The sequence below is a fragment of the Balaenoptera physalus genome (genome assembly GCF_965194825.1).
Source record: "Balaenoptera physalus genome assembly, chromosome: 10".
Lineage (NCBI taxonomy): Eukaryota > Metazoa > Chordata > Mammalia > Artiodactyla > Balaenopteridae > Balaenoptera > Balaenoptera physalus.
Genome location: NC_138889.1, coordinates 108824791 through 108852765, shown reverse-complemented (window position 1 = coordinate 108852765; position 27975 = coordinate 108824791). Strand labels below are relative to the sequence as shown.

Sequence of the window (27975 nt, the reverse complement as noted above, 5' to 3'; positions counted from 1 at the left end):
TAAGAAGCGCCAGCCTTTGGAGAAGGGCTTCTTCTTCCCCCGCCGCCTAGGGGAAGGAAGAATGGGGCCGCCCTCCTCCGCCGCGGGCGGGGCTGCCCGGACCCGGCCCGGGTGGGGGGAGGGCCGCCGGGCCCAGGAAGGGGGCGGAGCGGCCGCAGTGACGCGGCGGGCGACGGGGAGGGACAGCAGGGGCACCGGCGGGCAGACCTGGAGGAAGGTCGGGGCCATGGGCCCGCGCTTCGCCTCCAGAGGGTCTGGCCACCGCTGGAATCCGAGGCCGGGGCTCGGGGCGCTGGGGGCTCTGACCCGCCGCCCGTCCGCCCCCGCCCGTACCGGGTGAGGGGCGCCCGCCCTAAACTAGAGGTGAGCCGGGACGTTGGCGGGCGGGCCAAGAGCACGGCGGGGGACGGGGACGCCGGGGAGCAGAGGGAAGTGGAGACAACGGGGGCCTCTCGCCTGCTCAGTGGGTGCGAGGTGTGGGTAGGGGCTGCAGCGAAACCGGGGCGCAGGTGGACGCAGGGGGGTCTCTCAGGGCGGCGGCCCGTGGGATACTTCTGCCTCAGCCCGAAGAGGGGTCAACCCTCGGGAAGGATGATGGGGCGGCTGCGTAGACAAGTGCCGGGGGTCCAGAAAGGATGCTGGGAAGGGGAGAGTTGGGGACTGGGCTGCCGGCCAGGGTGGGGAAGGCAGGTCTAGGGGGCGGAGGTGTTAGTTATCTGGTCTTTGAAGGTAGGTTCGGGGGCGGGGGGTGGGGAACACTGACAGAGATGCTGAGAGGAGGGGTGCACGGGGCTGCTCCGCGTAGAGACACCCCGAGGGACAAGGTTCTAAGTGGACGTCCAAGAGTGGGGGACACGGGACCGACTCGGGGAAAGGGATGCAGGGGGCGGGCCCCGAGGGGCCGGTTGTGGAAGGCGGGCCCGGAAGGAGGGGCCCGGGGGTTCCTGGGGGCGGGTCCCCGAGGGATGCCGTTCCGAGGGGCTTGGACGCGGACGCGGCCGAAGAGGCAAGGCTGGCCCGCCAGCCCGCCGGCGTGAGCCCGCGGCTCCGGGGGGCCAGCGTCAGCGCGCGGTTGCCGTGGCGATGGGCGGGAGGGGGGCGGGGGCTGCGCGGAAAAGAGGTCAGCGCTCAGCCTCGCCGAGGCTCCCGGCCCCCCGCGGCGCTGGCTGCAGAGCTGGGCTCGCCTCTGCCTCCCCTGCGGCGAGCCCGGGCATGGGGTCGCCGGGCCCGAGCCCCTCGGCCCTCGCGCAGGGCTCGGGGCCGCGCGCCGCCGCCCCGCACTGACGGCCGCGCGGTGTCCTGCGCCAGCGGGAGCGGAGGCCGCGCACTGCCGGCCGAGCGCCTTCAGGATGCTCATCAAGGAGTACCACATTGTGCTGCCCATGAGCCTGGACGAGTACCAGGTGGCCCAGCTCTACATGATCCAGGTGAGGGCGGTGGGAAGTAGGCGACCAGGGCGCGGGGTGGGGGGAGGTATTCTTCATGTTGGGTATCCGGAGGAGCGCGCAGGCCGCACCTGGGACCAGGGGCCGGGCCCAGCTCAATCCCCCTCCAGTCCCGCTCTGGGGCTTGGAAGGGCTCAGGCCAGAGGAGGAGAGAGAGCTCCCCCGGTCGGATGTGGAGGAGGGGTGATAGTGGTTAAAGTCTGCGGGAAGAGTGGCAGAAGGGCCTAGCGGTGCCTCCCCACCCCAAGTGCCCAGCCCCTCCTATGCGCTCAGCCCCCATCTGACCTCCTTTAATCCTACTTAGAATGTGTAATCCTTTGGGGGTAAGCAAAGGAGCGCATGAGGATGCAAAAGAGCCGGAGGCAGAAAGCGAGGAGCGGTCCCAGGTGGTAGGGAAAGACTGGGAGGGGTTCCCAGAGGGTGAAGGACCTTGGCAGCCCCAGGCGGTCAGGGAGATGGGCTGAGGACCAGGCCCCAAACCTGTCATAGAGAGGAGCAGGCAGGGACCCCAGATGCTGAGGTCTGGGCTAAGAGGAAGGGGGTAGAGGTCTGGTCCTGGACGTCGGGAAGAATGAGCCAGAGCAGGCTCTCAGGGAGGGGAGAGGGTTGGTGCCCGTTCCAGATGTGCTCCCCAGAAATGTGGGACCAGAGTCTGAGCAGGCAAGGGGGCTGGGATCTGGCCTCAGAGGGTTAAGTGGGCCAAGTTCAAACTCCAGAGCTATGTAAGGACGGGATCTGAGTGCTCTCCAACTATGAGGGGTGTGGCAGGAGCTGGTGTTGGGGTCCTAGAAAGGTGGGGGCGCCTTTTACTCTCCTTGATTCTTCCAGCCCACCCACCCTGGCCCCTTGCCGGCAGCACAAGCAGCATGCGCCCACCTCAGGAGCTTACACTGGCTTCCCCTCTGCCTCGAATAGTGTCCCCACCTCACACCCGCTCAGCACCCTCCCTTCCCCCAGGTCATCTTCAGATCAAGGTCATGTTATCTTCTCAATGAGGCCTTCCCTGACCATCCTATCAAAATTGCAACCCCCAGCCCTATCCCCCTTACCCTATTCTGTGCTTTCTTGTTACCACAGCACTTAGCACCCTCTAATTTGCTTTTTTTTGTTTTCTGTCTGTTATCTGTCTCCCTCCACTGGAACGTAAGTTGCACAGGGGTAGGCAGGGGTCTTTGTTCTGTACATCAGCAGATCCCAGCTAATATAATCCCAAACAATGCCTGGAATAGAGCAGACGACAAATACTTGAATGACTGGACGTGTCCTGGCTTGCAGAACCCCACAGGGGGCTGGACAGCGGCTGTAATCCTGACCCCAGGAGCTACAGGGGACCAGGGTCGGGTTTGGTCGGGTTTCAGAGAGTTAGAACGGCTGGGACGAGGGCCTCAGAGCTGCGCAGGGGACCAGGCCTAGCTGGGGATCCCATCCCAGGAGCTGATCTGGGGCTGAGCTGCCCGTTCTACTCTCGCCCTGGGCTGCAGAAAAAGAGCCGAGAAGAGTCAAGTGGTGAGGGCAGTGGCGTGGAGATCCTGGCCAACCGGCCCTACACGGATGGGCCCGGTGGCAGTGGGCAGTACACACACAAGGTGTACCACGTGGGCTCCCACATCCCAGGCTGGTTCCGGGCACTGCTGCCCAAGGCCGCCCTGCAGGTGGAGGAGGAGTCTTGGAATGCCTATCCCTACACCCGCACCCGGTGAGTGGGCGGGGCAGGTCTGGGGCCAGAAGGGGAACAGCCCTGGTGGGCACAGCCGTGACCCTCACCCCCACCCTCTGCCCAGGTACACCTGCCCCTTTGTGGAGAAATTCTCCATTGAAATAGAGACCTATTACCTGCCTGATGGGGGGCAGCAGCCGAATGTCTTCAACCTGAGTGGGGCTGAGCGGAGACAGCGCATCCTGGGTGAGGCCTGGAGCCAGCGGGGGGACCGTGGAGCCCCTCTCAGGACACCTGCCACCTCCACAGGCGGCCTCTGACAAGTCCCAGGCTCTCTCCCGGTCTAGGCTTCCTGTGCATGAAAAGCTGCCCTCCCAGTCCCGAGGTGGGGGAGGAGTGGCCGGGACCGGAGGGGGCTGGTGTTGCTCAGTGCTGCCGGAACCCCCCCAGATACCATCGACATCGTGCGGGACGCAGTGGCCCCAGGCGAGTACAAAGCGGAAGAAGACCCCCGGCTGTACCGCTCGGCCAAGACAGGCCGAGGACCGCTGGCTGACGACTGGGCACGCACAGCAGCCCAGACGGGGCCCCTCATGTGCGCCTATAAGCTGTGCAAGGTTGAGTTCCGCTACTGGGGCATGCAGGCCAAGATTGAGCAGTTCATCCACGATGTTGGTGAGCGCCCAGCCTCGGGAGGTTCTATGTACTCAGCGTGCACCAGGCCGCGCGTTTGAGCCAGGGATGCTCCCAGTCTGCTGGGGACACAGAAACATAAAGCCGTCATTTCCATTTGATGTGGTGGGCACTGAGGCAGAGGGGAGCAGCACAGCCTAGCTGGGGGTTGGGGGAGCCTAGCCTTGAGGTCCGGGTGAGAGTCAGGAGGGCAAGAAGTTGACAACGTGATCTCTGAGGTCCGTGCCGGTTCTGACATTCAGAGGTGCTGCTTCTCATCCATTAAAATCCTAAGACTCTCCAGTGTTCTGTGGGTCAAGCGAGACTTAGAGACTCTCAGGAGGGCCACCAGCTCTAACCTGCAACACGCTAAGGAGTGCAGGCCAAAGCTGCGGCTCTGTCGTCCTCTCCGAGTCCCATCCTTTGGCCCTGGTATCCAGGAGGCCCTGTCTCATGCCCCCCCTAAAACTAACCCCACAGTTCCTGTGGCTCAGCCCTGCCCCACCTCCCAGGTCTGAGGGTCGACTACCTGCAGGTAGAAGGATGGGGGTGTCCAGGGACCTGGGTTCCATTCCACCACGGACCCTCATGGAACCTCTCCTCCAGGGAGCTACTTCCCATCTTTGCGCCTTAATTTTCCCTTCTGTAAATGAGGAAGAGGTTGGGCCAGATAGTAAAAAGCTAATATTGATCACCACTTGCCCAGTTCTCTGCTAATCACTTCCCATGCAAGATCTCCTTTAACACCCCCAACACCCCTCAAGGTAAGGACAATTATTATTCCCATTTTACAGATGAGGAAATTTAGCTCAGAGAGTAATACAGGCACCTTATCTTAAATTTGGAAAAATGCCAAAAAGCACAATTTACAAAAATGAAACTCACCCACATATAACCACTATTAAGATTCTGATGTATTTCCTTCCAGAAGTTTATAATAATAATTCAATCATTATGATTTTATTTCCTAGATATTTAAGTCTCTAACTTTATCCCTATGCTTAGGATGAGACTATCCCAGAACGGGTATCATGTTTTGCTTCATTAAGTGCCAACACTTCCATTAACTCTTAACAGCTTCATTAACCATCAACAATTTCATTAACTATCAACGCCTTAATTGTTAACTCCTCTGAAGAAGTCAGCAGGAAGCCAGCTGAAAGAAGCAAAAACAAACATTGCTCCCAGCTTCCCAGGGTGTCGGGGTGGGCTCAGCGCTCAGAGTTGGGGTGTCCAGAGGGACAAAAGAGGCAGTGGGCAGGGAGGGAGGTGGGGCAGGAAGACAAATGCACCAGTTTCCACTCCCATCTCCCGGACCGTGCTCACCGTGCCCTACTTTGTGGCCCTGGGTGGGTGGTGTGCCCAGGGGAGCCATTACCTGAACTCATGGGCTGGGCATGTGGCTGCAGTGGCAGGGAAACTCGGGGCTGGGGCGTGTGGGTGGGGAGGGCATGGCTTTGATGCCTGGGCGCCTACAGGTCTGCGTCGGGTGATGCTGCGGGCCCACCGCCAGGCCTGGTGCTGGCAGGACGAGTGGACAGAGCTGAGCATGGCTGACATCCGGGCACTGGAGGAAGAGACCGCCCGCATGCTGGCACAGCGCATGGCCAAGTGCAACTCAGGCAGTGAGGGGCCCGAGGCCCAGCCTCCCGGGAAGCCAAGCACTGAGGCCCAGGCTGGGGTCAGCCGTGCTGGCACCCCCGACGGGCCCGAGGCCCCCCCAGGCCCCGATGCCTCGCCCGACGCCAGCTTCGGCAAGCAGTGGTCCTCATCCTCCCGTTCCTCCTACTCGTCGCAGCACGGAGGTGAGGCTGAGGCGCTGAGGCGCGGGGACGGGAGGGGGCGGCCCTCAGGCTGGACTCCCAGGCTGAGGCCAATGTGGCCCTGCAGGGGGCGTGTCTCCCCAGACTTTGTCCGAGTGGCGCATGCAGAACATCGCCCGAGACTCTGAGAACAGCTCTGAGGAGGAGTTCTTTGATGCCCACGGTCAGCACCCCAGACCTGTTGGGGGAGGGGGGGGTCCCTGAGCAGCGCCCGCCAGCCCATGACGCAGCCCCTGGTCCCTTCAGAAGGTTTCTCGGACAGTGACGAGGTTTTCCCCAAGGAAATGACCAAGTGGAACTCCAATGACTTCATCGACGCCTTTGCCTGCCCCATGGAGGCAGAAGGGGCGCCAGGTAAAGATCCCGCACCCAGCTGCCAGCCAGCAGCACTCCGTTTGCGGTGGGGACTTGGAGAACAACTTGTTCCTAAGTTTAACGGGGTCCTAAGAGGAATGTCAGTCCAGAACGGGTGCTCATTAAATACACAGACGAATAACGAGCAGATAATGGGTGGATGGATGGATGTGTGGCGTGTGTTCAGGGTTCAGACACAGCACAAAGAATGGAGGAATTCATTTGGAGTCCAGGAAGGCTTCATGTGGGAGGTGATGTCTAAGCTGGATTTTGAAGGATTGGACGAGCTCTGTCCAAAAGAACTTTCTGAGATGATGGAAATGTTCTAGCCAGTAGCCACATGTGGCTAGCAAGTACTTGAAATGTGGCGAGTGGGACTGAGGAACTGAATTTTGTATTGTATTTTAATTCATTTCAGTTTAAATAGGCACATGTGACTAGTGGCTACCATATTGGACAGGGCAGGATTAGAAGGAATTTTCCAGGCAAACAGGCCTTGTGCGGAGAAGCATGCCGGTCAGCAGCAGGACTGGCCATGTGCAAAGACGCAGAAATGTGAAATGACCTGGGAGAGTCGGGTGAGAGGAGAAAGTCAAAGATGGGGGCGGTGGGCGGGTGCTCAGGCAGACAGCAGAGCAGGGGTACCAGAAGTACCAGATGAGGGGATCCCCACAGACCCCTCAGTCTCCTTCACTGGCTTTCCCCATCCTGCAGACCCTGGAACCGAGTCCACCAAAGATATCGGGGACGGGGCCCGAGCACCCAGGGACCCAGAAGTGAGTATGGTCGGCCACCCCGCGTCTCAGTTCTGCCCACCCACCGGCCAGGCCACTGCTCTGACATCCCTGGCACCCCCCCTGTGCCCCGCAGGGCCTGGATGGAGCAGGGGAACTGGGGGCGGAGACATGCGCAGTCCACGCCCTCTTCCTCATCCTGCACAGCGGCAACATCCTAGACTCAGGCCCTGGAGACACCAACTCCAAGCAGGCGGATGTGCAGACGCTGAGCCTGGCCTTCGAGGCCATCACCCGCGTCCACTTCCCCGAGGCCCTGGGCCACGTGGCGCTGCGCCTGGTGCCCTGCCCACCCATCTGCGCCTCTGCCTATGCCCTTGTTTCCAAGTACTGGTCAGGGGTGGGAGGGTGGGGGACACACAGGGTCCCCAAGGTGTGGACAGCCACTTGGGGGCTCCTGGGACCAGAGAGGCCCCATGGGGGGAGGGGGAGGAGGCCAGGAAGCCAAACACCTGGGCTAGTCACCTACCCAGCTGGACTTCAGTTTCTAGTCAATGGCTCCATCACAAAGGCCTCTGGGATACTGATGGTCCCCACAAAGGCCCTCCAGTGCTAGGACTTGCCAACAGGTCAAGGGGACTTAGAGGGGGCAGTGGAGGGCCTGGAGGCCCCCCACCCATCCATTACACCCCCTCCTCCTACAGCCTGAGCCCCTACAGCCATGACGGTGACAGCCTGTCCCGCTCCCAGGACCACATCCCACTGGCTGCCCTGCCGCTGCTGGCCACCTCATCCTCCCGATACCAGGGCGCTGTGGCCACGGTCATTGCCCGCACTAACCAGGCCTACGCCGCCTTCCTGCGCTCGTCTGAGGGTGTCGGCTTCTGCGGGCAGGTCAGGAGTTAGGGGTGTCCCCGGGGAACTTGCCGCCGGAGCCCCCCATCCTCCTGCCTCTGCTGCAGCCCCTCCTGATGGCGCTGCCCTCCCACCCAGGTGGTGCTGATTGGGGACGGCGTCGGTGGAATCCTGGGCTTCGACGCCCTCTGCCACAGTGCCAGCGCGGGCTCTGGGAGCCGAAGCAGCAGCCGCCGAGGAAGCGTGGTCAGTGTGGCTGGACCCGCCTCCCCAGGAGGCACGTGTCTCCCCGGCTCTCGGCTCTCCTTCTCTGCCCCTGGAATATGCCCTCTCTCCGGCCTGCCCCCTGCTGCCTCAGTCCACCTCCTCTGGGGCTCTACTCTTTGTTTAAGTCCCTGCCCAACCCCCAAGCCTCTTTCCTCACTTCCAAATAAGTAGAAATCGACTGTCTCCAATCCTAAGGCTGTTTCTGTCCCCTATTCCGTCTAGAACAATGAGCTGCTCTCCCCGGAGGTTGGCCCAGTGCGGGATCCCCTGGCAGATGGGGTGGAGGGACTGGGCCGGGCCAGCCCAGAGCCCTCAGTGCTGCCCGCCCAGCACACCTACAGCGACATGGCCAGTCCTGAGCCCGAGGGCTCTCAAAACAGGTGACGTTCCTGCCCCATCAACCCCAAACTGGGCTTGTGCTGGGCTGCGGAAGCAGCAGCACTGAGCACCCCTCCCCCTCCCCCAGCCTGCAGACGGCGCCCCCAGCCACCTCCTCTGGGGAGCCCAGGCGGGCAAGCACAGCCTGCTGCCCACCCGCTGCCGCCTCTGAGGCTCCTGATGGTCTCACCAGTGCCACCCGCCTTGACTTCAAGGTCTCCGGCTTCTTCCTCTTTGGCTCCCCTCTGGGCCTGGTGCTGGCTCTGCGGAAAACCGTGATGCCCACGTTGGAGGGTGAGCCCTCAGGGTGGGGGTGGGCTTCACCTGCCCCTCCCCCATCTCCTCTTTGTTTCACCTCTTTGTTATACCATTCCCCACTGTACAAACAAATGGCTTGGCTAGAGAGGGGAAACCTGAGGCCCAGAAAGAAGGGACTTGCCAAGGCCAAGTGTCCCAAAGTGCACCAGGAGGAACTCATACCCACGGATGCTCTTCATGAGAAGGGGTCCAACAGGCATGGGGAACGCCTCATCTTGAACATCAGCAAATCGAAGGCTCTGATCTCTTTTTAGCCGAGAGACCTGTCTCACTTTTAAGCAGGACCCTGGTGACCTCCCAGGGAGTAGAGTCTGGGAAGTGCTGGTTCAGGGTCACACAGCATGTCAGGGTGCTGCTTCCCACAACCCCTACCTCCCAGTATGCCCAGCTGAATCCCCTCCCCCCTTTATCTTCTGGGTACCAGTGGCCCAGATGCGGCCAGCCTGTGAGCAGATCTACAACCTCTTCCACGTGGCCGACCCCTGCGCCTCCCGCCTTGAGCCCCTGCTGGCCCCCAAGTTCCAGGCCATCGCCCCACTGGCTGTGCCGCGCTACCAGAAGTTCCCCCTGGGAGACGGCTCATCCCTGCTGCTGGGTATGCCGCCAACCAAAATAAAGGGGAGAAAGAGGAGGGCACCAACAGTGAGGGATGGGTGTGGGCCCCCCTCACCCAAGAAGACATGAGGTAGTTCCCACATCATTGGTACTCTCTCATGTCACCACTCCCAAGACCAGGGAGCCCTCCCCTGGCCCCTTGGGCAGTCTGGATCCCCAAGACCCTCTAACATTCTCTGCCCAGAAGTCGGGGGCAGTGGTGACAACTGGGCTGAAGGGAGGAGGTGGTGACACTGAGAGCAGCTGCCCACCACTGGGGGGGAGAGGGGCTGCTGTGTCTGTGTGTAGGGATGCATTGTGTCTCTGCATGCACTTGTGTTCGTGTATTGGTTTGGGGTGTGTACTCATATGCATGCAAGTGAGTAGCTATTTGGCCCCATGAGACAAGTGGGCCTGGGTCCAGGTGGTGGCGGCAGTCATGCTGGCAGGAATGCAGCTGGCTGTTGGGGTGAGCTAACAGGAGAGGATGCCCCCACCCTTCACCTCCACCCAGATGTGGGGCAGTTCAGCCTCAGCCAAGACCCGACCAGGGAGGGCTGGCAGGGGAGATGGTGGAGGGATGGGGGCCGGGCTGTCCTGGAAATGGGTGGGAAGACAGGAGGGCGGCCTGGCCCAGCCCGCCACTGAGGTCGCCCGTCCACCCACAGCTGACACTCTGCAGACCCACTCAGGCCTCTTTCTGGAGGAGCTGGAGATGTTGGTGCCCTCAACACCCACCTCTGCCAGCGGTGCCTTCTGGAAGGGCAGTGAGCTAGGCAATGATCTGCCAGCCCAGCCAGCTGCCCCCAGCACCACCAGTGAGGTGGTTAAGAGTAAGTCAGCCAGCCAGCTACCCAGCCTGGGGAGGGAATACTTATTCCACCTTCAAAGCCCAGCTGAAACATCCTTGCCCCCAGCATTTGCTCTGGAATGAGGGTGCCCTAGCACCCAACTCCAGCCTCAGCAGGGTTGGCGGAAAAGAGGGAGGGAAGAGCATTAGGGGACAGACGGGTGGGCATGGGGTGGGAGGCCACCCCTGACTCACTGCCCACCGTGGCCGTACAGTCCTGGAGCGCTGGTGGGGGACCAAGCGGATTGACTACTCGCTGTACTGCCCTGAGGCGCTCACCGCCTTCCCCACCGTCTCGCTGCCCCACCTCTTCCACGCCAGCTACTGGGAGTCGGCGGATGTGGTGGCCTTCATCCTGCGCCAGGTGGGACCAGGGACGCGGGGTGGGAGAGGGAACCGGACAATGATGGGGAGCCGTGGGCTGGGGGAGGGGCAGCCCCAGGCACCCTTCCCCCCTTCACGTGGCCTTGCTGGGTCCGATTCTTCGCAGGTGATCGAGAAGGAGCGGCCACAGCTGACCGAGTGCGAGGAGCCGTCCATCTACAGCCCGGCCTTCCCCAGGGAGAAGTGGCAGCGCAAACGCACCCAAGTCAAGATCCGGGTACGTGCCCTGCCCCTCGAGCCCTCAAGAGCGAGGCCCTGCCTACTCTCCCCAGGATCCCCGCCCCTCAAGACCTTCCGGGGTCCAATCCCGCCCGCTGTGGTCCTGGCCCCACCTCCTCATGCCTCGGCCCCGCCCCTGGGTACCACTGGTCTCCCCCCCTAACCATCCCCCCACCTCCTCATCCTCTGCACCCCATCCTGTCATGCCTCCGCCCCCTCGGAACCGCCCTCCACACAGAGGCCCTCATGACCTCAGATCGGGGTCAGCAAAAGCGCCCACCCCTCGGGCCTCGCCCCTCTCTCGCAGCGGCCCCGCCTCCTCCAGGCCGAGCACCCCAGTCTGGGCGCGGGTCCCCCTCACCAGCACCTCCCGCATCCCTGTCACCTCTTTGCTGCGGGCTCACGCCGTCTCCTCCCGCCAGAACGTCACTTCCAACCACCGGGCGAGCGACACGGTGGTGTGCGAGGGCCGCCCCCAGGTGCTGAACGGGCGCTTCATGTACGGGCCCTTGGACGTGGTCACGCTCACCGGAGAGAAGGTCAGGACACCAAGGCCTCAGTCCCGGGTAGACCGGCCGCCCTCGGGCCGACCTCGCCCCAAGCGGGAGGTCCGGGTGCTGCCTCCTGTCCCACGGATAGCTCCCGGCCCCACCAGGTTGAGCCCCCAACCCCGTCCACCCCCGACGACAGGCCCGCCTCGGCCCTCCTCCGCTCAGCGTCAGGGGGACCCTCTCGCCCCCTCTCCCTGCTAGGTGGACATCTACGTCATGACGCAGCCGCTGTCAGGCAAGTGGATTCACTTTGGCACCGAGGTCACCAACAGCTCGGGCCGCCTCACCTTCCCGGTGCCCACGGAGCGTGCGCTGGGTATCGGCGTTTACCCGGTGCGCATGGTGGTCAGGTGAGCACGGGGCGGGCCGGGCCTCTGCGGGGCGGGGCTCCTCTGGGCCCCGCCCCTATGTCGCTCAAGCAGCCCTTGGGCCGTAGGGGCGACCACACATACGCTGAGTGCTGCCTGACGGTCGTGGCCCGCAACACCGAGGCCGTGGTGTTCAGCATCGACGGCTCCTTCACCGCCAGCGTCTCCATCATGGGCAGCGACCCCAAGGTGCGCGCCGGCGCCGTGGACGTGGTCAGGTAGGAGCGGCCGCCCCGCTCGCCGTGGTGACTGGTCTCCACCCGGGCGCGTGGAGCTGACCGCCGCCACCCCCTGCAGGCACTGGCAGGACGCGGGCTACCTGATCGTGTACGTAACGGGCCGGCCCGACATGCAGAAGCACCGCGTGGTGGCCTGGCTGTCACAGCACAACTTCCCCCACGGCGTAGTCTCCTTCTGCGATGGCCTCACCCACGACCCGCTGCGCCAGAAGGCGGTGTTTCTGCAGAGCCTGGTGCAGGAGGTGCGGCGACTGGGGAGGGTCCCTTCCCCGCCGTCGCCCCGGGAGGAGGCCCATCTGGTCTCACCCCCATCGGCCCCCGAAACCTAACAGACCGCCAAGGCCCTCGTGGTCCCAGGGGCCCCTTGTCCTTGGGGCTAACTAGAGAGATACGGCCGGTCCCGACCCCAGCCGGACCTGGTGAGGTAGACCATATGGCCTCGACCCGAAACATTCTGAACTGGATGCCCACCAGACCCCACCCCCTGCCTCATGACTCCACCCCCCGGGGCTGCTGATTGGCCTCTCTGGCCACAGGTGGAATTGAACATCGTGGCGGGCTACGGGTCCCCCAAAGACGTGGCCGTATATGCGGCGCTGGGCCTACCCCCGGGCCAGACCTACATCGTGGGCCGCGCTGTGCGGAAGCTCCAGGCGCAGTGCCAGGTGAGGACCGATGAAGGTGGGGACTGCGAGCCAGCTGGGGAGTGGGAGCCTGGGTCTGGGCCGGAAGGACCGCCCGTGTGTTAGGAAGCACCTAGGGCGGGCGGCTGTGAGAGGGATGGCTGGCATCAGGGAACCTGGGCTCCTCCTAGGACGGGGGTCACAAGCAGCTTGGAGGTGCCGGGCAGGCCAGGATTGATAATACGCTCAAGACCTTGAGTACTGGTTCCACTTTGGCACGGTTCTGGGCATAGGCCTTGACCTTTCTGAGCCTCAGTTTCTCGTCTGCAAAATGGAAATGATAAGATGGACCAGACCTCAACAGCTCTCATGAAGAGCACGTGATTTACTGCCTATCAGCATGCACGGGGCTGTGCACAAAGCAAGTGCTGGCTAAACGTTAGCTGCTGTTATTTCCTTCCAAAATCCCATTCTACAGATGAGGAAACTCAAGATGAGGTCCAGAGAGGGGCAGAGCCAGGAGTAAAGGTGCCCTGGCTCAGCCTGGGGTTGGTCAGGCTGTGCCAGGCCTATAATGCAGCCAGCACTGCCCAGGACCCTGGGGAGGACAGGTGAGGGCAGCGTGTGGGCCTGAGACCAGTCATCCCCTCATCCCTGCCCACCTCTGCCCGCAGTTCCTGTCAGATGGGTATGTGGCCCACTTGGGCCAACTGGAGGCCAGCTCCCACCCTCATGCCCCCGTGGGACCCTCGAGGGCCGCCCTGGCCAAGAGCAGCTATGGCGGGGCTGCCCCTGTGGACTTCCTCCGAAAACAGAGCCAGCTGCTTCGCTCGAGGGGCCCCAGCCAGGCAGAGCGGGAGGGCCCAGGGACGCCGCCCAACACCCTGGCACGAGGCAAGGCCCGAAGCATCAGCCTCAAGCTAGACAGCGAAGAGTGAGGCCCAAACTGTGGCAGGACTTGGGTTATTTACTCACACACTTGAGAGGCCCAAGTGGCCACATGTGGAAGGCTGGGCCCCCAGCCCCACATCCTGCACCTCTGTTTGCCCCTCGGTGTTAGTTCCCTTTCACGTTGGGGGACCCAGCCCTGGGGGTGGGAGGAGGGAGCAGCAAGGGCCCAGAGGCTTTTCCAGTGTGTGTAAATCCATGAAAATAAACACCACCTGCATCCCACCTGATTGCCCACCTGCTTGGCATCACAGGGCAGCCCAGCCCACAGTTGCCAGTTCAAGAGAGATGCTGAAGGGCAAAGAGGGGCCAGGATGTGCCCAGAGTCACGCAACGGGTCAGAAGACAGGGCCAGGATTGGGGCCTGGAGAGCCAGCCCACCCCCGCCCTCCCCTCACCACCTGGGCTGGCCTTTCAGTTCCCAGGGGCCCACACGTGGCTTCTCACTGGAACCTCTGCCTGCATTAGCTGAGGCCATGGGATCGGAGGGGAGAGGGCTGCACTGGGAGCCCACCTCACCCGGACACTAGGCCTCCTGGCTTGCACTTGCTTCGTCTCCCCCTTAAGACTGAAAGCTCCCAGGCACCTTAGCCCTGGCCAGCAAGAAACACTTTCTTTGTGACAGAGACCACCCTGACTTCTCTGTCAGGGACACTGAGGCCCAAAGAGATCTCAGAGTTGGTGAATGGGGAGCTGGGATTAGAACCCCAATTCTTTGCCTCCCCAAACCACCCAAGGACCAGGAAATGAGGGGTGATGACCCCAGCTCTCCCAATGGATCAGCTCGGCAGGCCCAGAGAGAGAGAGAGAGAGAGATAAATAAGGCCTTTATATACAGAGAAGCATGATACAGCGGGGGCGGGTGGGCTGGGAGCAGCAGCAGCAGTGAGCTGGGCAGGGTGGCCGGGCCAGCAGGGCCCTGTCAGTGGGAGAAGATGCCCCGGAAGCGGGCCTTGTCTTCCTCGTCCTTCTGCCGGATTCTTGCCTCGAGGGCCCGCAGCTCGCGGCTCACGACGGGCGCCAGGGCGGGGTCCAGCTCCAGCACCTTGGCAAAGTCAGCCTGGGCCTCCTGGGCATTCCACACTGCCGCGTGCGCCTTGCCCCGCTTGAAGTAGGCCTTGACGTTGTCTGCAGGGGGTGCCAGTGGGCAGCAGGCACACAAGGGCATGAAGGGGGGACCAGCCAGCTCCCTGGCTTGACTTCTGGCACCAGGGGCCCATCATGGGACGGAGCCCGTGAGGATGCCAACCCCACCCCGAACCCCCATTCATATCTCACTGGCACAACAGGGCCCATGGCTCTGCCTGGGTGGACAATATTTGGTTGGGTTCCCACGGGACTTCAGAATGGGGGTGATATTAAAGGCTCAGTTTCATGCCCCGGTGCCCAGTGGTTACGGAAGAGGCTGCTCTACTGACCGCCCGCTGGCCCACCCTGGCGGCCCAGTGCCCGGTGCTCACCGTCATACTTATTGAGGATGGAGGAGCAGTGGTCCAGCACTTCGTAATACTCCTGGGCCGCCAGCTTGCACTGACAGTAGTTGAGCAGCAGTGGTGTGATTTGCTGATCCAGCTGGATCCAGTCAGGGGACCCAGGCTGTTCCTGGGGGCATGGGGGGAGGGAGAGGGCAAACGATGCTGAAACCTGGGCCCCCTGGCCCCACCTCACCCCCTCCACCCACCCACTGCAGCCTCCAGGCGGCACCTTCATCTGAAGGTTCTTGAGGCAGGCGATGGCGTCGTAGTACTTGGCGGCAGCCTCCTTCACGCGGCCCTCGCGGTACAACCGGTTGCCCTCCTGGTGTATGACCGGCACTGCCTTTGCCTTCTCCTCATCCGTCATCGCCCATGGGTCCTGCTGGTACGTGCCAGGGTTCTCCACCTGCCGGGGTGTAGGCCAAGTCAGGGCCCAGGGCCAGCCTCTGGGCTGGCCGGGCCTGGGACATTGGATACCGGAAACAGAATCACTTGTTCATTCACTGATCATTCAACAAACGTTTATGTAGCATCTCCTACGTGCCCAGCACTGTGCGGGGTTCTAGAAATAGAGCAGTGAACAAGATGGTGAAAATCTCTGCCCTTGCAGAGACCTGAAGGAGGGGGAGGGCACTGCCAGGGGTTCCACAAAGGTGTCCTTGTACCTGCCCCACCCCAAGCTCAACCAACAGTCAGTGAGCCCACCAACTCTGGGCAGGCAGGTGGGACCAGCACCCGCCCTGAAGCTGGGCAGTGGGAGTTTGGCGAGGTGCCTGGGGCTTGGTGGCCCCTCACCTTAAGCATCTCGATGTCGAAGACGAGAGGCTGGGGGTTCTGCTGCAGGGCGTCCAGATCGGCGTGGCCCAGGGAATTGTGCTCGTGCATCTGGGCGATGCCGCAGCAGTGCCGCTGGCCCTCCAGGGGGTCTTTGCCAGCTGCAATGTTGCGTAGACTCTTGGCCACCAACGGATACAGGACCACATGCTGCCGGAGGGTGAGTGGGCACCAATGGGCTGGCTGGTCACCGGCCCAAGAGGCCCAGCCCCCTGCCCCATCACCATCTGAGAAAGGACACTGAGGCCCAGAGAGGGGCAGGAACTGGTTCAGGAGAAACACAGGAGGGCATTTCCCTCGGGACTCCTCCAGCCTCCCAGCCCTCCAGCCCGGTGCGGGCCTCAGCTCCTGCCACACTTTCTGGCTACCAAACCAAGACAAGCACCTACCCCCGCCAACCTCCACACAAACACACACTCCCGCTGTCAACCGGTCTCCCCTGTCCTTACAAGCCCAGTGGAATTCTTACCTCTTCCTCCTCCTCCCAGGCTTGCAGCCCACAAGCTGGGCTCCCTCCACATTCTGTTCCCAGCGTCTCTTCTGTCCTGCCCCATCTCCACCCCTTTCAGGGCCTATCTCCAAAGTGGGTTTAGGGCAGCAACCTCAAAACCCTCAGGGGAGACCCTCAGGCATAGAGGACCTAGCTTTTCTTTTTTTTTTTTTTGGCCACTAGGCTCGTGGGCTTTTAGTTCCCCGACCAGGGATTGAACCCGGGGCCACGGCAGTGCAAGTGCTGAGTCCTAACCTCTGGAGCGCCAGGGAATTCCTGGGGACCTAGCTTTTGACCTTTTACTAGGAACATCTGCTGGGATGGTGGGAGCCAGACCACCCTCCCCTCAGTCTAACCAGTTCCTCTCACTGACCCTGCACAGGGCAGACTGCTTGGCTAACATTCATCCAGCCAGCAGATATGTTCTGAGTCTTGGCTCTGGGCTGGCCCACTATGCGCATTTTGAAGGTAAACAGGCCCAATCCCTGCCCTGAAGTAGCTTACATGCAGACAGAGGACCAGATCCTGGCCATGCAGAGCATGAGGGGCTGGAGAACCTAGAGAAGGGGTTCAAGTCAACCACCAGTAGTCAGGGAAGGCTTCCTGGGGGTGGTGACCCAGGAATTCAGTTTGCAGTGGGAGGGAGGATCTTGGCCAAGAAAGGGATGGAAACACAGGGAGGTGAGTGGGAGGGAGACCCTGCAGGGCCATGTGAGCATCTATGGCTTACACTTTAGCTCGACAGTGACCAGGAGCCAGAGGGGTTTGAAGCAAGGAGTTGTGTGGGTCATTGCATTTGAGAGCCAGTCCCTGGCTGCAGTCCGGCTAAGGGAGAGGAGAAAGTGGAATAGGGGCCAGGATGCCAGTGTCCTGGTGGTGTGGTGCCCTGGAGGGAGTCGGTGGTGGCCTAGCCATTGGGCGCGGCGAGACAGATGCAGGCAGGCACAGGGCATCGGGTACCTTGACGTCGCAGCAGAACTGGGCAATCTCGCCCTCCCGCATGGTGCACACAATGGTCTCCCACACGGGCAGCTTGAACTTCTTGCCGATGATGAGCTCCATGGGCTTGCCGCGCACCCAGCTGTCATCCAGCACGGTGCCCTCCTCGTCACTGCGCAGAGTCCGGTAGTGGAACGTGGCCTGCGGGCCGCAAATGGGATCAGACAAGGGCACAGCCTTCCCCCATCCCCCAAGGACAAGCCCAGCTCGCAGCCTGCAGATGGCACAAGGGACAGGGCTCTCCCAGGGGTCACCGCCCAACCTTACACCTGGCTTTACCACACCACCCAGGTGAGGATGCTGTCACCGAGAGGGAAGGGGTCCAAATCACATGGCTAGTGGGTGGACGGGCTGGGACAGGAGCCCAAGCAGTCTGGCACTAATCATTCTTTCAACAAATATTTACTGAGCACCTACTACATTCCTGAGCTCTGTGCTAGGCCCAGCAGTGAACAAAACAGACAAAAGTCCCTGCCCCCATGGAGCTCACATGGAACTTCTAGAGGAAAGAGATGGGCCTCAAAATGTGCTGTGTGAGGTCGAGCTAAGTGCTATGGATCAGAAAACAAAATGCAGCAGGGTAAGGCAGGGTGAGTTTAGGTGGCAGGAGTCTCTGCGAGGACAACATTTAAGCAGAGATCTGAGGAAGTTCCCTGGCGGTCCAGTAGTTAGGACTCAGTGCTTTCACTGCCGGGACCCGGGTTCAATCCCTGGTCGGGAAACTAAGATCCCACAAGCTGTGCTGTGTGGCCAAAAAAAACCCCAGAGATCTGAAGGGAGAAGCAAGCCAGGCAGATGCTGGGGTAGGAAGGGGTGGGAACTCTCTAGGTCAAGAGAATAGCAGGTGCAAAAGCTTTGCAGAGGGACAGCGTGTGGTGTGCTCACAAAACGGGAAGCCAGTGTAGCAGAAGCAGAGTGAACAAGGGCGAGGAGTTGTGCATCACGGGGTCACCAGGTCAGCAAGGATGGACCCCACAGCGCCTGCAGGCAGCGGTGAGGAGTTTGTTTTTTCACTCTGAGTTGGGAGCCACTGGGTGGCTCCAAGCAGAGGAGGGACATGATCTGACGTGGGTTCTGCTGCTGCTGGGAGAACAGGCTGGAGCGGGGGGAGGACAGAAGCAGGAAGGTGGTTATTGCAATAACGCAGGAGAGAGACGATGGCGGCCTGGACCAGGGTGGTAGTGGCAGAAGTGGTGTATTCTGAGGATCTTCTGTGGGAAGTGAGAGAACAGGAGGAGCCATGGAGACTGGGGGGTTTTGGGCCTGAGCAACCAAAAGGCTGGAGGTGCCCTTAACTTAGATGGGAAGGCTTGGGGGGAGCAGGTGAAGTTTGAGGTGCCAACCAGACATCCAGGTGGAGATGGTGAGTAGGGAACCGGATATCAACTTTAAAGGAGAGGGAAGGCTAGAGATAGACATTTGGGAGTGGCCCAGGCATGGAGAGTTTTTTAAAAGAGATGAGCCTGGGCTTCTCTGGTGGCGCAGTGGTTGAGAATCTGCCTGCCAATGCAGGGGACACGGGTTCGAGCCCTGGTCTGGGAAGATCCCACATGCCGCGGAGCAACTGGGCCCGTGAGCCACAACTACTGAGCTTGCGTGTCTGGAGCCTGTGCTCCGCAGCAAGAGAGGCCGCGATAGCGAGAGGCCATGCACCGCGATGAAGAGTGGCCCCCGCTTGCCGCAACTAGAGAGGGCCCTCGCACAGAAACGAAGACCCAACGCAGCCAATAAATAAATAAATAAAAGTCATTTGTGAGACAAATATTTTAAATAAAAAAAAAAAAAAAAAAAGAGATGAGCCTGGATGAGATCATCTCAGGGCGAGTGAAGAGAGAAGAGGTCTAAAGACTGAACCCTCCACAGGATATGGTTAGAGGAACCCACACTCTTTACCACCACCCCTAGCCACTCCTCTGAGCTCTGTTTCCACATCAGTAAAATGGGGTCAACAATAGTACCTATCCCTCTTGTGAGAATGAAAGAAAATAAATTTGTGAAGCTTAGCACGGTGCTCATGTGAGCCCTCAATCAATGCCGGTGATTGGTTTTTTAATCTACCTGTACCTGTTCCTTCAGGGTCATTGTTCACAGATCTTCACTATTTTTACAGTGTTCTCTCCAGCTGGTGTCTGTTCCATCCAGGATCTCCCTTGCCAGGACCTTCTTCAAGGCCACCAACCCCCCAGCCCATGGGGGAATCCACCCACATCCACGTCCCTTCTCTCATCTGGGAAAGGATCCCTCTTGGTATCACTGATCACTAGGGCTATGCAGCTCTGCATCAAAGCACTCACACTGAGCGACGCTAGGATCTTTACCTGCTGGATCTCAGCACAGTAGCTCTTACTTTTGGTGGCCCCAGTATGTTTTAAATGTTAAACTGTTGTAGTCATCAACAAGGTATGTCACTTCAGTTATTTTGGGGGCCAGGATCTTTACTCATTTGCTCAAGATGCATGTCCTATGTGACTGCTCTGCTGGGCACGGGGGCTGCCCCCAGGAAGCTCCTTGCTCTACAGGCAAGTGGCAACAGGGAAAGGCCCTCCAGGAGGAGGGAACTGCATGAGCAGAAGCAGATAAGCCTGGAGATGTACATTGTTTGGGGGAAGGGGCTGGAGAGGCTGGAGGTGGGGGCCTGGATGTGCAAAGGAGGAAGATGGGAGGCTCTTTATTTCCCAGCCTTTATCTGTCCCGAGCAATGCCACGAAGAGCACTCGGAAAGCTGCCAAAAGGATTCTGGTCTGGCAGACCCAACCTCTGGGCCTGTTTGTTCTCTCGGTTGGTGCGTCGTCCCAGGGCCTCAATTTTCCCATCTAAGAAATGGGAGCTGGTCTGTGTTTTCAGAAGGCCCTTCCGTCTATAGATTTTGAACCTTGCAAACCAGGGACCCCTCCCAGAGCCCAGGTTTCCGGTTTAGGGTCTTCTCCAGCGCTGGATCTGTGCAAGCAATAGGGACAACCCTCCCACCTCCCGCAACCTGTTTATAATGACTGACGGCCTCCCCAACCAACTTGGCCACACGGCCAAGCCAGGGGGCGGGGCAGACGCATCCGAATTCACCCTCTACTTAAATCCAGACCAATCAGCGTCGAGCTCGGCATGTGAGAGGTAGGGTCACCGACCACTGCTATCTGGGCATGCGCAATCTCTCGCCTACGGCCTCCTCCCGCCTCGCATGCGCACCGCGCCACGGACGGTTAAGGGAAGGGGATAAACACGAACCTTGGTTCCATCCTGAAAGTCAGGGAGCTCTCCTCGGCCCTCCTTTATCACACGCTTTTGGATCCCGTCCTCCCGGAGTCTTGCGATGATATCCGCCATCCTCCTTCCCCGCTGCTCTCTTTCGGCAACTTCCGGACTCGCTCGGCAGCTTCCGGACCTGCTTCGTCAACTTCGGCAACTTCCGAGCTGGCGCCATCTTGGCTAAGGGCTGACGTCGTAAAGGGCCTGAACGTGGAAACGGACAGTGATTGGTTCTCTGCGCTGCGGCTGAGCGCGCGGGTCTCACCAGGGGCGGGTCCTGAGACTGTCTAGGGGAGGTGAGAGAGGCGGGGCCAGAGTCGGCCGGGCGGGGCGGGGGTGTCCCTAGCAATTGTGTCATTGAACTGAGATAGACTGGGCCCTCCCAAGTGGCCGTGTGCCACTCTATTTTAAGTTGTAGGAGCAGTATAACAGCGTTACAGAACTAGGCTGGAGCGGGGGCTGGGGGCCCGTCGGTAATGCCACCCCCTAAAACTACTATTTTTGTGTATTCCTTTCTGGGTTTTTTTCTTTTAGCATACCTAGCACCATAGTCGTGACTTTTGCATCCTGGATTTTAATCTTTAAATATAAATAAATAAATAAGTAAAACTAGGAGTAAGAAAGAGAGGATGGAGGATTTCTGTGTTCCTGTGGGAACCATAAACTCCCCAAGAGACTGAGAGTCCCTTGCGGGGTCCTGGCTGGGTGTGTCACCATGGAATCCTCCGCGGTGTCTGGCACATAGTAGTTGCCCAGTGAGTATTAGGAAATATAGGAATGATAGAAGTGAGGCACTTCGGGGGTAGTACAACATTTCTCTCCGCCTCTGGAAACCAGCTGTGAAGAATAGCTGTAAGAGTTTTCTGCTCCCACTTTCGAGGTTTAGGTAACCGAATAAAGGGAATGTCTTGGGACCTGTGCACTGTCTTCATTCCATCCTCATAACTGCGAAGAATTATTGTCTGTCCCCTTTGTCTCACGTGCAAAGGGCTTCAGATATTTATGCTAGTTCATTTCCCCCCCAAAAGTCCCCTGAGAGAGGTGGAACCTCTGGGGTGAAAGGGAAACATGCTTTGTATGTTTTCAGCTTTTTTTTTTTTTTTTTACCCACACAGGAAGTTTTTCAGGCAACTTCTGCCAAATTCTGAAGCAACAAGTAGTCTGTATCTTATACAGATTGCTCCAGAAAATGGAAAAAGAGGGAAAGCCAACCAACATATTTTATGAGGCTATTTTAATCTTGATTCTGAACCAGATAGTTATACCATAAGGCAAGAAAAATATACACCCATTTTACTAATAAATATAGGTATGAAAAATCCTAAATGAATGTTCAGCTATTTAAATCCACTAGTATATATAAAAGTACCTCAATATGCTAAATGAATGTCATTCACAAAAAGACAAATACTACATGATTCCATTTATATGAGGTACCTGGAGTAGTCAGATTTATAGAGACAAAGTTGAATGATAGGTGAGTGGGGAGAGGGAGGGAAATGAAGAGTTGTTGTTTAATGGGTGTAGAATTTTAGTTTTGCAAGATGAAAAAGTCCTGGAGATTGGTTGTACAACAATGTGAATATAGTTTGGTTTTGTTTTTTTGGAGGGGGATGGGGTTTACCACGTGGCTTGTAGGATCTCAGTTCCCCAACCAGGGACTGAACCCAGGCCACGGCAGTGAAAGCCCAGAATCCTAACCACTAGGCCACCAGGGAATTCCCGTAAATATAGTTAACACTATATTATGCACTGTGAACTATGCACTTAAAAATGTTTAAGATAGTAAATTTTACGTTATGTGTATTTAAGCACAATTAAAATTTTTAATTTTTTTCTCAAAAAAAAAAGCATCAAGATCAAGTAGGGCTCATTCCAAGAATTATGAATGGTTTAACATTAGAAACATCCATTACTGGACTTCCCTGGTGGTCCAGTGGTTAAGACTCCGGACTTCCAATGCAGGGGGCGTGGATTTGATTCCTGGTCCAGGAACTAATATCCCACATGCCACACCACACGGCCAAAAAAAAAAAGAAAGAAAGAAATATCCATTACTGTAATTCATCACATCAGTGAATTAAAGGAGAAAACTCATATGATTATCTCAAAATATGCAGAAAAAGCATTTGATGAAGTTTGCTTTGAGGACTATTTATGATAAAAACTCACAGGAAAAAAGAGGAACTTTCTCAGGATGACACAAGCCATATGCAATTAAGTATGATGGAATAAGTATTCACATTCCCTTCAACATCAGGAACAAAGTAAGGAATGCTCTCTATAAATGATGCTGTTTAGCAAAGTATTAGAAGTCTTGGCCAAAGCAATAAACCAAGAAAAAGAAATGTGAGTGATTATATCTATATAGAAAATCCAATAGAATCTACAATTTTAATAAATTAGAGAGTCAGCAATGTTACAGGGATATAAAATAAGCTACCCCAAGTTAATAACACTCTTAATGCTAACGATAACCCACCCCAAAATATAGAAAATAAGTTTCCATTCACAACAGCAATAAAAATCAGAAAGTATTTAGGAAATAAGAACACAGCCCAGGACTTCCCTGGTGGCACAGTGGTTAAGAATCCGCCTGCCAATGCAGGGGACACAGGTTTGAGCCCTGGTCTGGGAAGATCCCACATGCTGCGGAGCAACTAAGCCCATGTGCCACAACTACTGAGCCCACACGCCACAACTACTGAAGTCTGCGCACCTAGAGCCCATGCTCCGCAACAAGAGAAGCCACCGCAATAAGAGGCACGCGCACCACAACAAAGAGCAGCCCCCGTGCGCCACAACTACAGAAAACCTGCGCACAACAACAAAGACACAATGCAGCCGAAAATAAATAAATAAATTAAATAAATAAATTTTAAAAGTTCCCAGTCTCAACAATCCTGGGCATATTTAAAAAACAAAACAAAACAAAACAAAAAAACATTGATCTAGTACTTACATGTGCCAGGCACTGTGTTATGCTCCTTACTGTGTACTAACTCATTTAATCCTAAATTAATGTTATGAGGGAAGCATTGTTATCACCTCCATCTGCCAACTGAGGAAACTGAGGCACACAGAGGTTATGTAATTTGCTCAAAGCAAGGCCAGGACCAGGGTGAAGTGAGTCATGCAAGATAGAATCCTGCTTTTATTTAAAATTTTGATATTTTGTTCACCATGGATTTTGATTTGATTTGATTTTTTTTAATTTAAATTTTTAAAATCATGCATTAAAATATTATTGATCTTGCTTAGATCGTTTTTGACCCACCTCCTAGAGAAATGGAAATAAAAACAAAAATAAACAATTGGGACCTAATGAAGCTTAAAAGCTTTTGCACAGCAAAGGAAACCATTAAAAAGACAAAAAAGACAACCCTCAGAATGGGAGAAAATATTTGCAAATGAAACAACTGACAAAGGATTAATCTCCAAAATATACAGGCAGCTCATGCAGCTCAATATCAAAAAAACAAACAACCCAATCCAAAAATGGGCATAAGATCTAAATAGACACTTCTCCAAAGAAGATATACAGATTGCCAACAAACACATGAAAGGATGCTCAACATCACTAATCATTAGAGAAATGCAAATCAAAACTACAATGAGGTATCACCTCACACCGGTCAGAATGGCCATCATCAAAAAATCTACAAACAATAAATGCTGGAGAGGGTGTGGAGAAAAGGGAACCCTCTTGCACTGTTGGTGGGAATGTAAATTGATACAGCCACTATGGAGAACAGTATGGAGGTTCCTTAAAAAACTAAAAATAGAACTACCATACGACCCAGCAATCCCACTACTGGGCATATACCCTGAGAAAACCATAATTCAAAAAGCATCATGTACCACAATGTTCACTGCAGCTCTTTTTACAATAGCCAGGACATGGAAGCAACCTAAGTGTCCATCAACAGATGAATGGATAAAGAAGATGTGGCACATATATACAATGGAATATTGTATATACTCAGCCATAAAAAGAAATGAAATTGAGTTATTTGTCGTGAGGTGGATTGACCTAGAAACTGTCATACAGAGTGAAGTAAGTCAGAAAGAGAAAAACAAATACCGTCTGCTAACACATATATATGGAATCTAAAAAAAAAAAACCAAAGAAAAGGTTCTGAAGAACCTAGGGGCAGGACAGGAATAAAGACGCAGATGTAGAGAATGGACTTGAGGACACGGGGAGGGGGAAGGATGAGCTGGGACGAAGTGAGAGAGTGGCATGGACATATATACACTACCAAATGTAAAATAGATAGCTAGTGGGAAGCAGCCACATAGCACAGGGAGATCAGCTCGTGCTTTGTGTCCACCTAGAGGAGTGGGATAGGGAGTGTGGGAGGGAGATGCAAGAGGGAGGAGATATGGGGATATATGTTTATGTATAGCTGATTCACTTTGTTATACAGGAGAAACTAACACACCACTGTAAAGCAATTATACTCCAATAAAGATGTTAAAAAAAAATTTTTTGAGCTCATAATTTTCACTGGATATTAAAGTTTATGCCATACAAAAAATATATATATATTATTGATCTTGTTTACTGAGTTTTTTGGTGTCCCCTTAAATTTTTCACCCAAGGGGAGTGCCTCAATCCCCTCAGTCTAGTCCTGGCCCTCCAAGATCCCAAAGCTAGTGAGGAGAAGACTGGAATTGCAGTGCAGGAAGTTTGGCTCCAGCGTCAGTGAACTATCTTGTTGCAACAATTTCCTAGACAGTAAAACTATCAGGCCCCTGGAATACAATGTTGGAGACTATTTTTGTAATCTCAGGGTGAGGAAATACTGCAAACAAGACTCAGAGGGAGACTTCCCTGGTGGCTCAGTCGTTAAGAATCCACCTGCCAATGCAGGGGACACGGATTCGAGCCCTGGCCTTGAAAGATCCCACATGCCGCGGAGCGACTAAGCTGGTGCACCACAACTACTGGAGCCTGCGTGCCCACGCACTGCAACGATGAGTAGCCCCTGCTCGCTGCAGCTAGAGAAATCCTGCGCACAGCAACGAAGACCCAACGCAGCCAAAAAATTTTTTTTAAAAAGACTCAAAGAGCACAAACCTGGTAGACTATATAAAAATGAGGATTGTTCTTGAACTAAGGGCACCTTAGACAAATAAGGAGACAAAGACAAACAGGGAGGAGATATATGCAACAACAAAACCCAGCAGTAGGAAAAAGGTTAGAAACCCAATAGAAAAAAAATGGACAAAGGATAGGAACACACAATTCGCAGAAGAGGAACCACCGTGAACTGACAAGTGTATGAAGAGCTGTTCAAATTCTCCCATCGTCAGAGACCCCATATGAAAACGAGGCACAACTTTAGATTCATCAGCCATTACAAGGCCGGAATACCGAGTGCCTAGGGAAAACTGGAACCTGCGTGGTGGGTGTACAAATTTGTACAGCCACTCAAGAGACCATCCACGGTACTTTGTGAAGTCAAGTGTGTATGTACCCTATGGCCTGGGAGTCCTACTTCAAGAGGGATTTTCCCACACTTCATAAGGGGACGGTGTGAAGATGTTCATAACAGCGACTTATGTGATAGGGGCATTGAGGCCAAGCTAAGTGTGTATCACTGAGGGGCGTGGTGGAGAATAAAAGGGCTGGACACTTAACACGGTATGCCACATGTAGCCTGTAGAAGCAAAAATGCGATGCAGGTTGGAACAGACAAAGGACACTAGAAGGAAAACCAGCAAAATCCAAATAGAATCTGGTTTAGTTAATAATAATGTGCCAATGTTAATTTCTTAGTTTTAACAAACGTATCATGATTATAAAAAATGTGCATAGTAGAGGAAACTGGGCAAAGGATATATGAGAATTCTCCGTACTATCTTTGAATGTTTTCTGTAAATCTAAAATTATGCCAAAATAGTTTATTTTATTATTTTTTAAATAAATTTATTTATTTATTTATATTTTAGTTTTGGCTGCGTTAGGTCTTTGTTACTGCGCACAGACCTTCTCTTGCGGTGAGCGGGGGCTACTCTTCATTGCGGTGTGCAGGTTTCTCATTGCGGTGGCTTCTCTTGTTGCGGAGCATGGGCTCTAGGCGCACAGGCTTCAGTAGTTGTGGCATGCAGGCTCAGTAGTTGTGGCTCGTGGGCTTAGTTGCTCTGCGGCATGTGGGATCTTCCCAGGCCAGGGATCGAACCTGTGTTCCCTGCATTGGCAGGTGGATTCTTAACCACTGCATCACCAGGGAAGTCCAAAATAAAGTTTATTAGATGTAAAAACCAACCAACCAACCAAACAAACAAAAAAACGGGGCTTCTCTGCTGGCGCAGTGGTTGAGAATCTGCCTGCCAATGCAGGAGACACGGGTTTGAGCCCTGGTCTGGGAAGATCCCACATGCCGCGGAGCAGCTAAGCCCGTGAGCCACTATTACTGAGCTTGCGCGTCTGGAGCCTGTGCTCCGCAACAAGAGAGGCCGCGATAGTGAGAGGCCCGCGCACCGTGATGAAGAGTGGCCCCCGCTTGCCACAACTAGAGAAAGCCCTCGCACAGAAACTAAGAATCAACACAGCCATAAATAAATAAATTAATTAACTTAAAAAATTATTTAAAAAAAAAAAAACGAGATGCGGGCGGCAAACAGTGTTGAGTGTAAAAATGTAAATAGAATGAGTTTTATACATGATACCATGTTTGTAAATTGCAAACACATCCACATACGAACCAATGCCATGTGGAGCAGGGGGCCAGACAGAATTCAAGGCAGCCGACTGAGCACACTGATGTGGGATCTGATGAAAGGGAGGAGGAAAACGGTGAAGGGAAGGAGGGAAAATAAATTAACGTTACTCAAGAGGGGCCTTGTTCATAGTGATGATGTGTCATAAACTGAGAAGCAGGACTGACTCAGCTCTGTACACGAGGTCATAAAATGGAGTGGGTTGGGTGAGTGGAGGAGGAGGAGCAGCCCTAGAGCTAGGTGGACCCGAGTTCAAATCCCAGTTCTCACTTGAAAGCATTTGGGGTTTGGGCGAAGCACTCATTCATGTGGTCCACAGATACTTATTGAGGATCTACTTAGTGCCAAACACTGTTCTGGGCACAGTGGACACAGTGGTGAATGAGACAGTGTAAAATAAGGTAATTTCAGGTAAGCGCTGTGTGATGTGAAACTGACTTTAGATTGCATAGTCAGGGACGGCTTCTCTGAGAGGTGACACTGGAGCAGGGACACCGATGATGAAAAGATCCTCCTGTGAAAGAGCAAGGTTAAGTGCTTTCCAGGCATAGAAAAAAGCACGCACGTGCAAAGACCCTGAGATGGGAACGAGCTTGGCCTGTGTGGCTGAGTGAGATGAAAGAGGGGCAGAGAGGGACTTGATGCGATTGGGAGAGGTAGGCAGGGACCAGAGCTTTGTGGGCCTTAGTCAAGAGTTCACATATTATTCTAACCACAGTGGAAAACCAAGGGATGGTTTTATGCAGAGGAGTGACTTGACAGCATACTTTAATAAAAAAAAAAAAAAGTTTTATTTAAGACTAACACACAGAGGAAAAGGATCAGATGTGTTTTTTTTTAAAATTTATTTATTCATTTATTTAATTTTTGGTTGCACTGGGTCCTCGCTGCTGCACGTGGGCTCTCTCTAGTTGCAGCGAGCGGGG

At 55.8% G+C, this 27975-nt stretch overlaps 2 protein-coding genes and 1 long non-coding RNA gene across 6 annotated transcripts in view; 2 read left to right on the top strand and 1 right to left on the bottom strand.

Annotated features, from left to right (window-relative positions):
- The window catches only part of LOC309636585, a 56010-nt gene extending 29106 nt beyond the window's left edge, over positions 1-26904 (top strand). Inside the window, exon 2 of the long non-coding RNA XR_014250086.1 lies at positions 22929-26904. This is a non-coding gene — a long non-coding RNA (uncharacterized lncRNA). The remainder of the gene's footprint in view (positions 1-22928) is intronic.
- On the top strand, positions 165-13504 carry PITPNM1 (phosphatidylinositol transfer protein membrane associated 1). 2 transcript variants are annotated; one of them, XM_082409736.1, is made up of 24 exons: positions 165-363; positions 1309-1427; positions 2927-3141; positions 3227-3348; positions 3553-3777; positions 5253-5579; positions 5665-5760; positions 5844-5951; positions 6666-6727; positions 6822-7072; positions 7390-7579; positions 7679-7786; positions 8030-8187; positions 8274-8479; positions 8928-9098; positions 9766-9930; positions 10163-10311; positions 10438-10548; positions 10973-11089; positions 11303-11451; positions 11538-11687; positions 11767-11950; positions 12245-12373; positions 13006-13504. In XM_082409736.1, the coding sequence occupies exons 2-24, from the start codon at positions 1350-1352 to the stop codon at positions 13267-13269; spliced, it is 3735 nt and encodes a 1244-aa protein (XP_082265862.1). In that variant the 5' UTR covers positions 165-363; positions 1309-1349; the 3' UTR covers positions 13270-13504. The 2 variants fall into 2 exon arrangements, with proteins under 2 accessions (XP_082265862.1, XP_082265863.1); XM_082409737.1 differs by having other exon boundaries at positions 1252-1427.
- AIP (AHR interacting HSP90 co-chaperone) lies at positions 14090-20510 on the bottom strand. 3 transcript variants are annotated; one of them, XM_082409804.1, is made up of 6 exons: positions 20300-20510; positions 17039-17218; positions 15550-15828; positions 14984-15160; positions 14740-14881; positions 14090-14407 (listed from the first exon to the last, which is right to left on the bottom strand). In XM_082409804.1, exons 1-6 carry the CDS (start codon positions 20396-20398, stop codon positions 14202-14204), a joined length of 1083 nt encoding a protein of 360 aa, XP_082265930.1. In that variant the 5' UTR covers positions 20399-20510; the 3' UTR covers positions 14090-14201. The 3 variants fall into 3 exon arrangements, with proteins under 3 accessions (XP_082265930.1, XP_082265931.1, XP_082265932.1); XM_082409805.1 differs by having other exon boundaries at positions 15550-15738; positions 20300-20490; XM_082409806.1 differs by having other exon boundaries at positions 14196-14407; positions 14748-14881; positions 15550-15738; positions 20300-20494.
- Positions 26905-27975: the final 1071 nt, after the last annotated feature.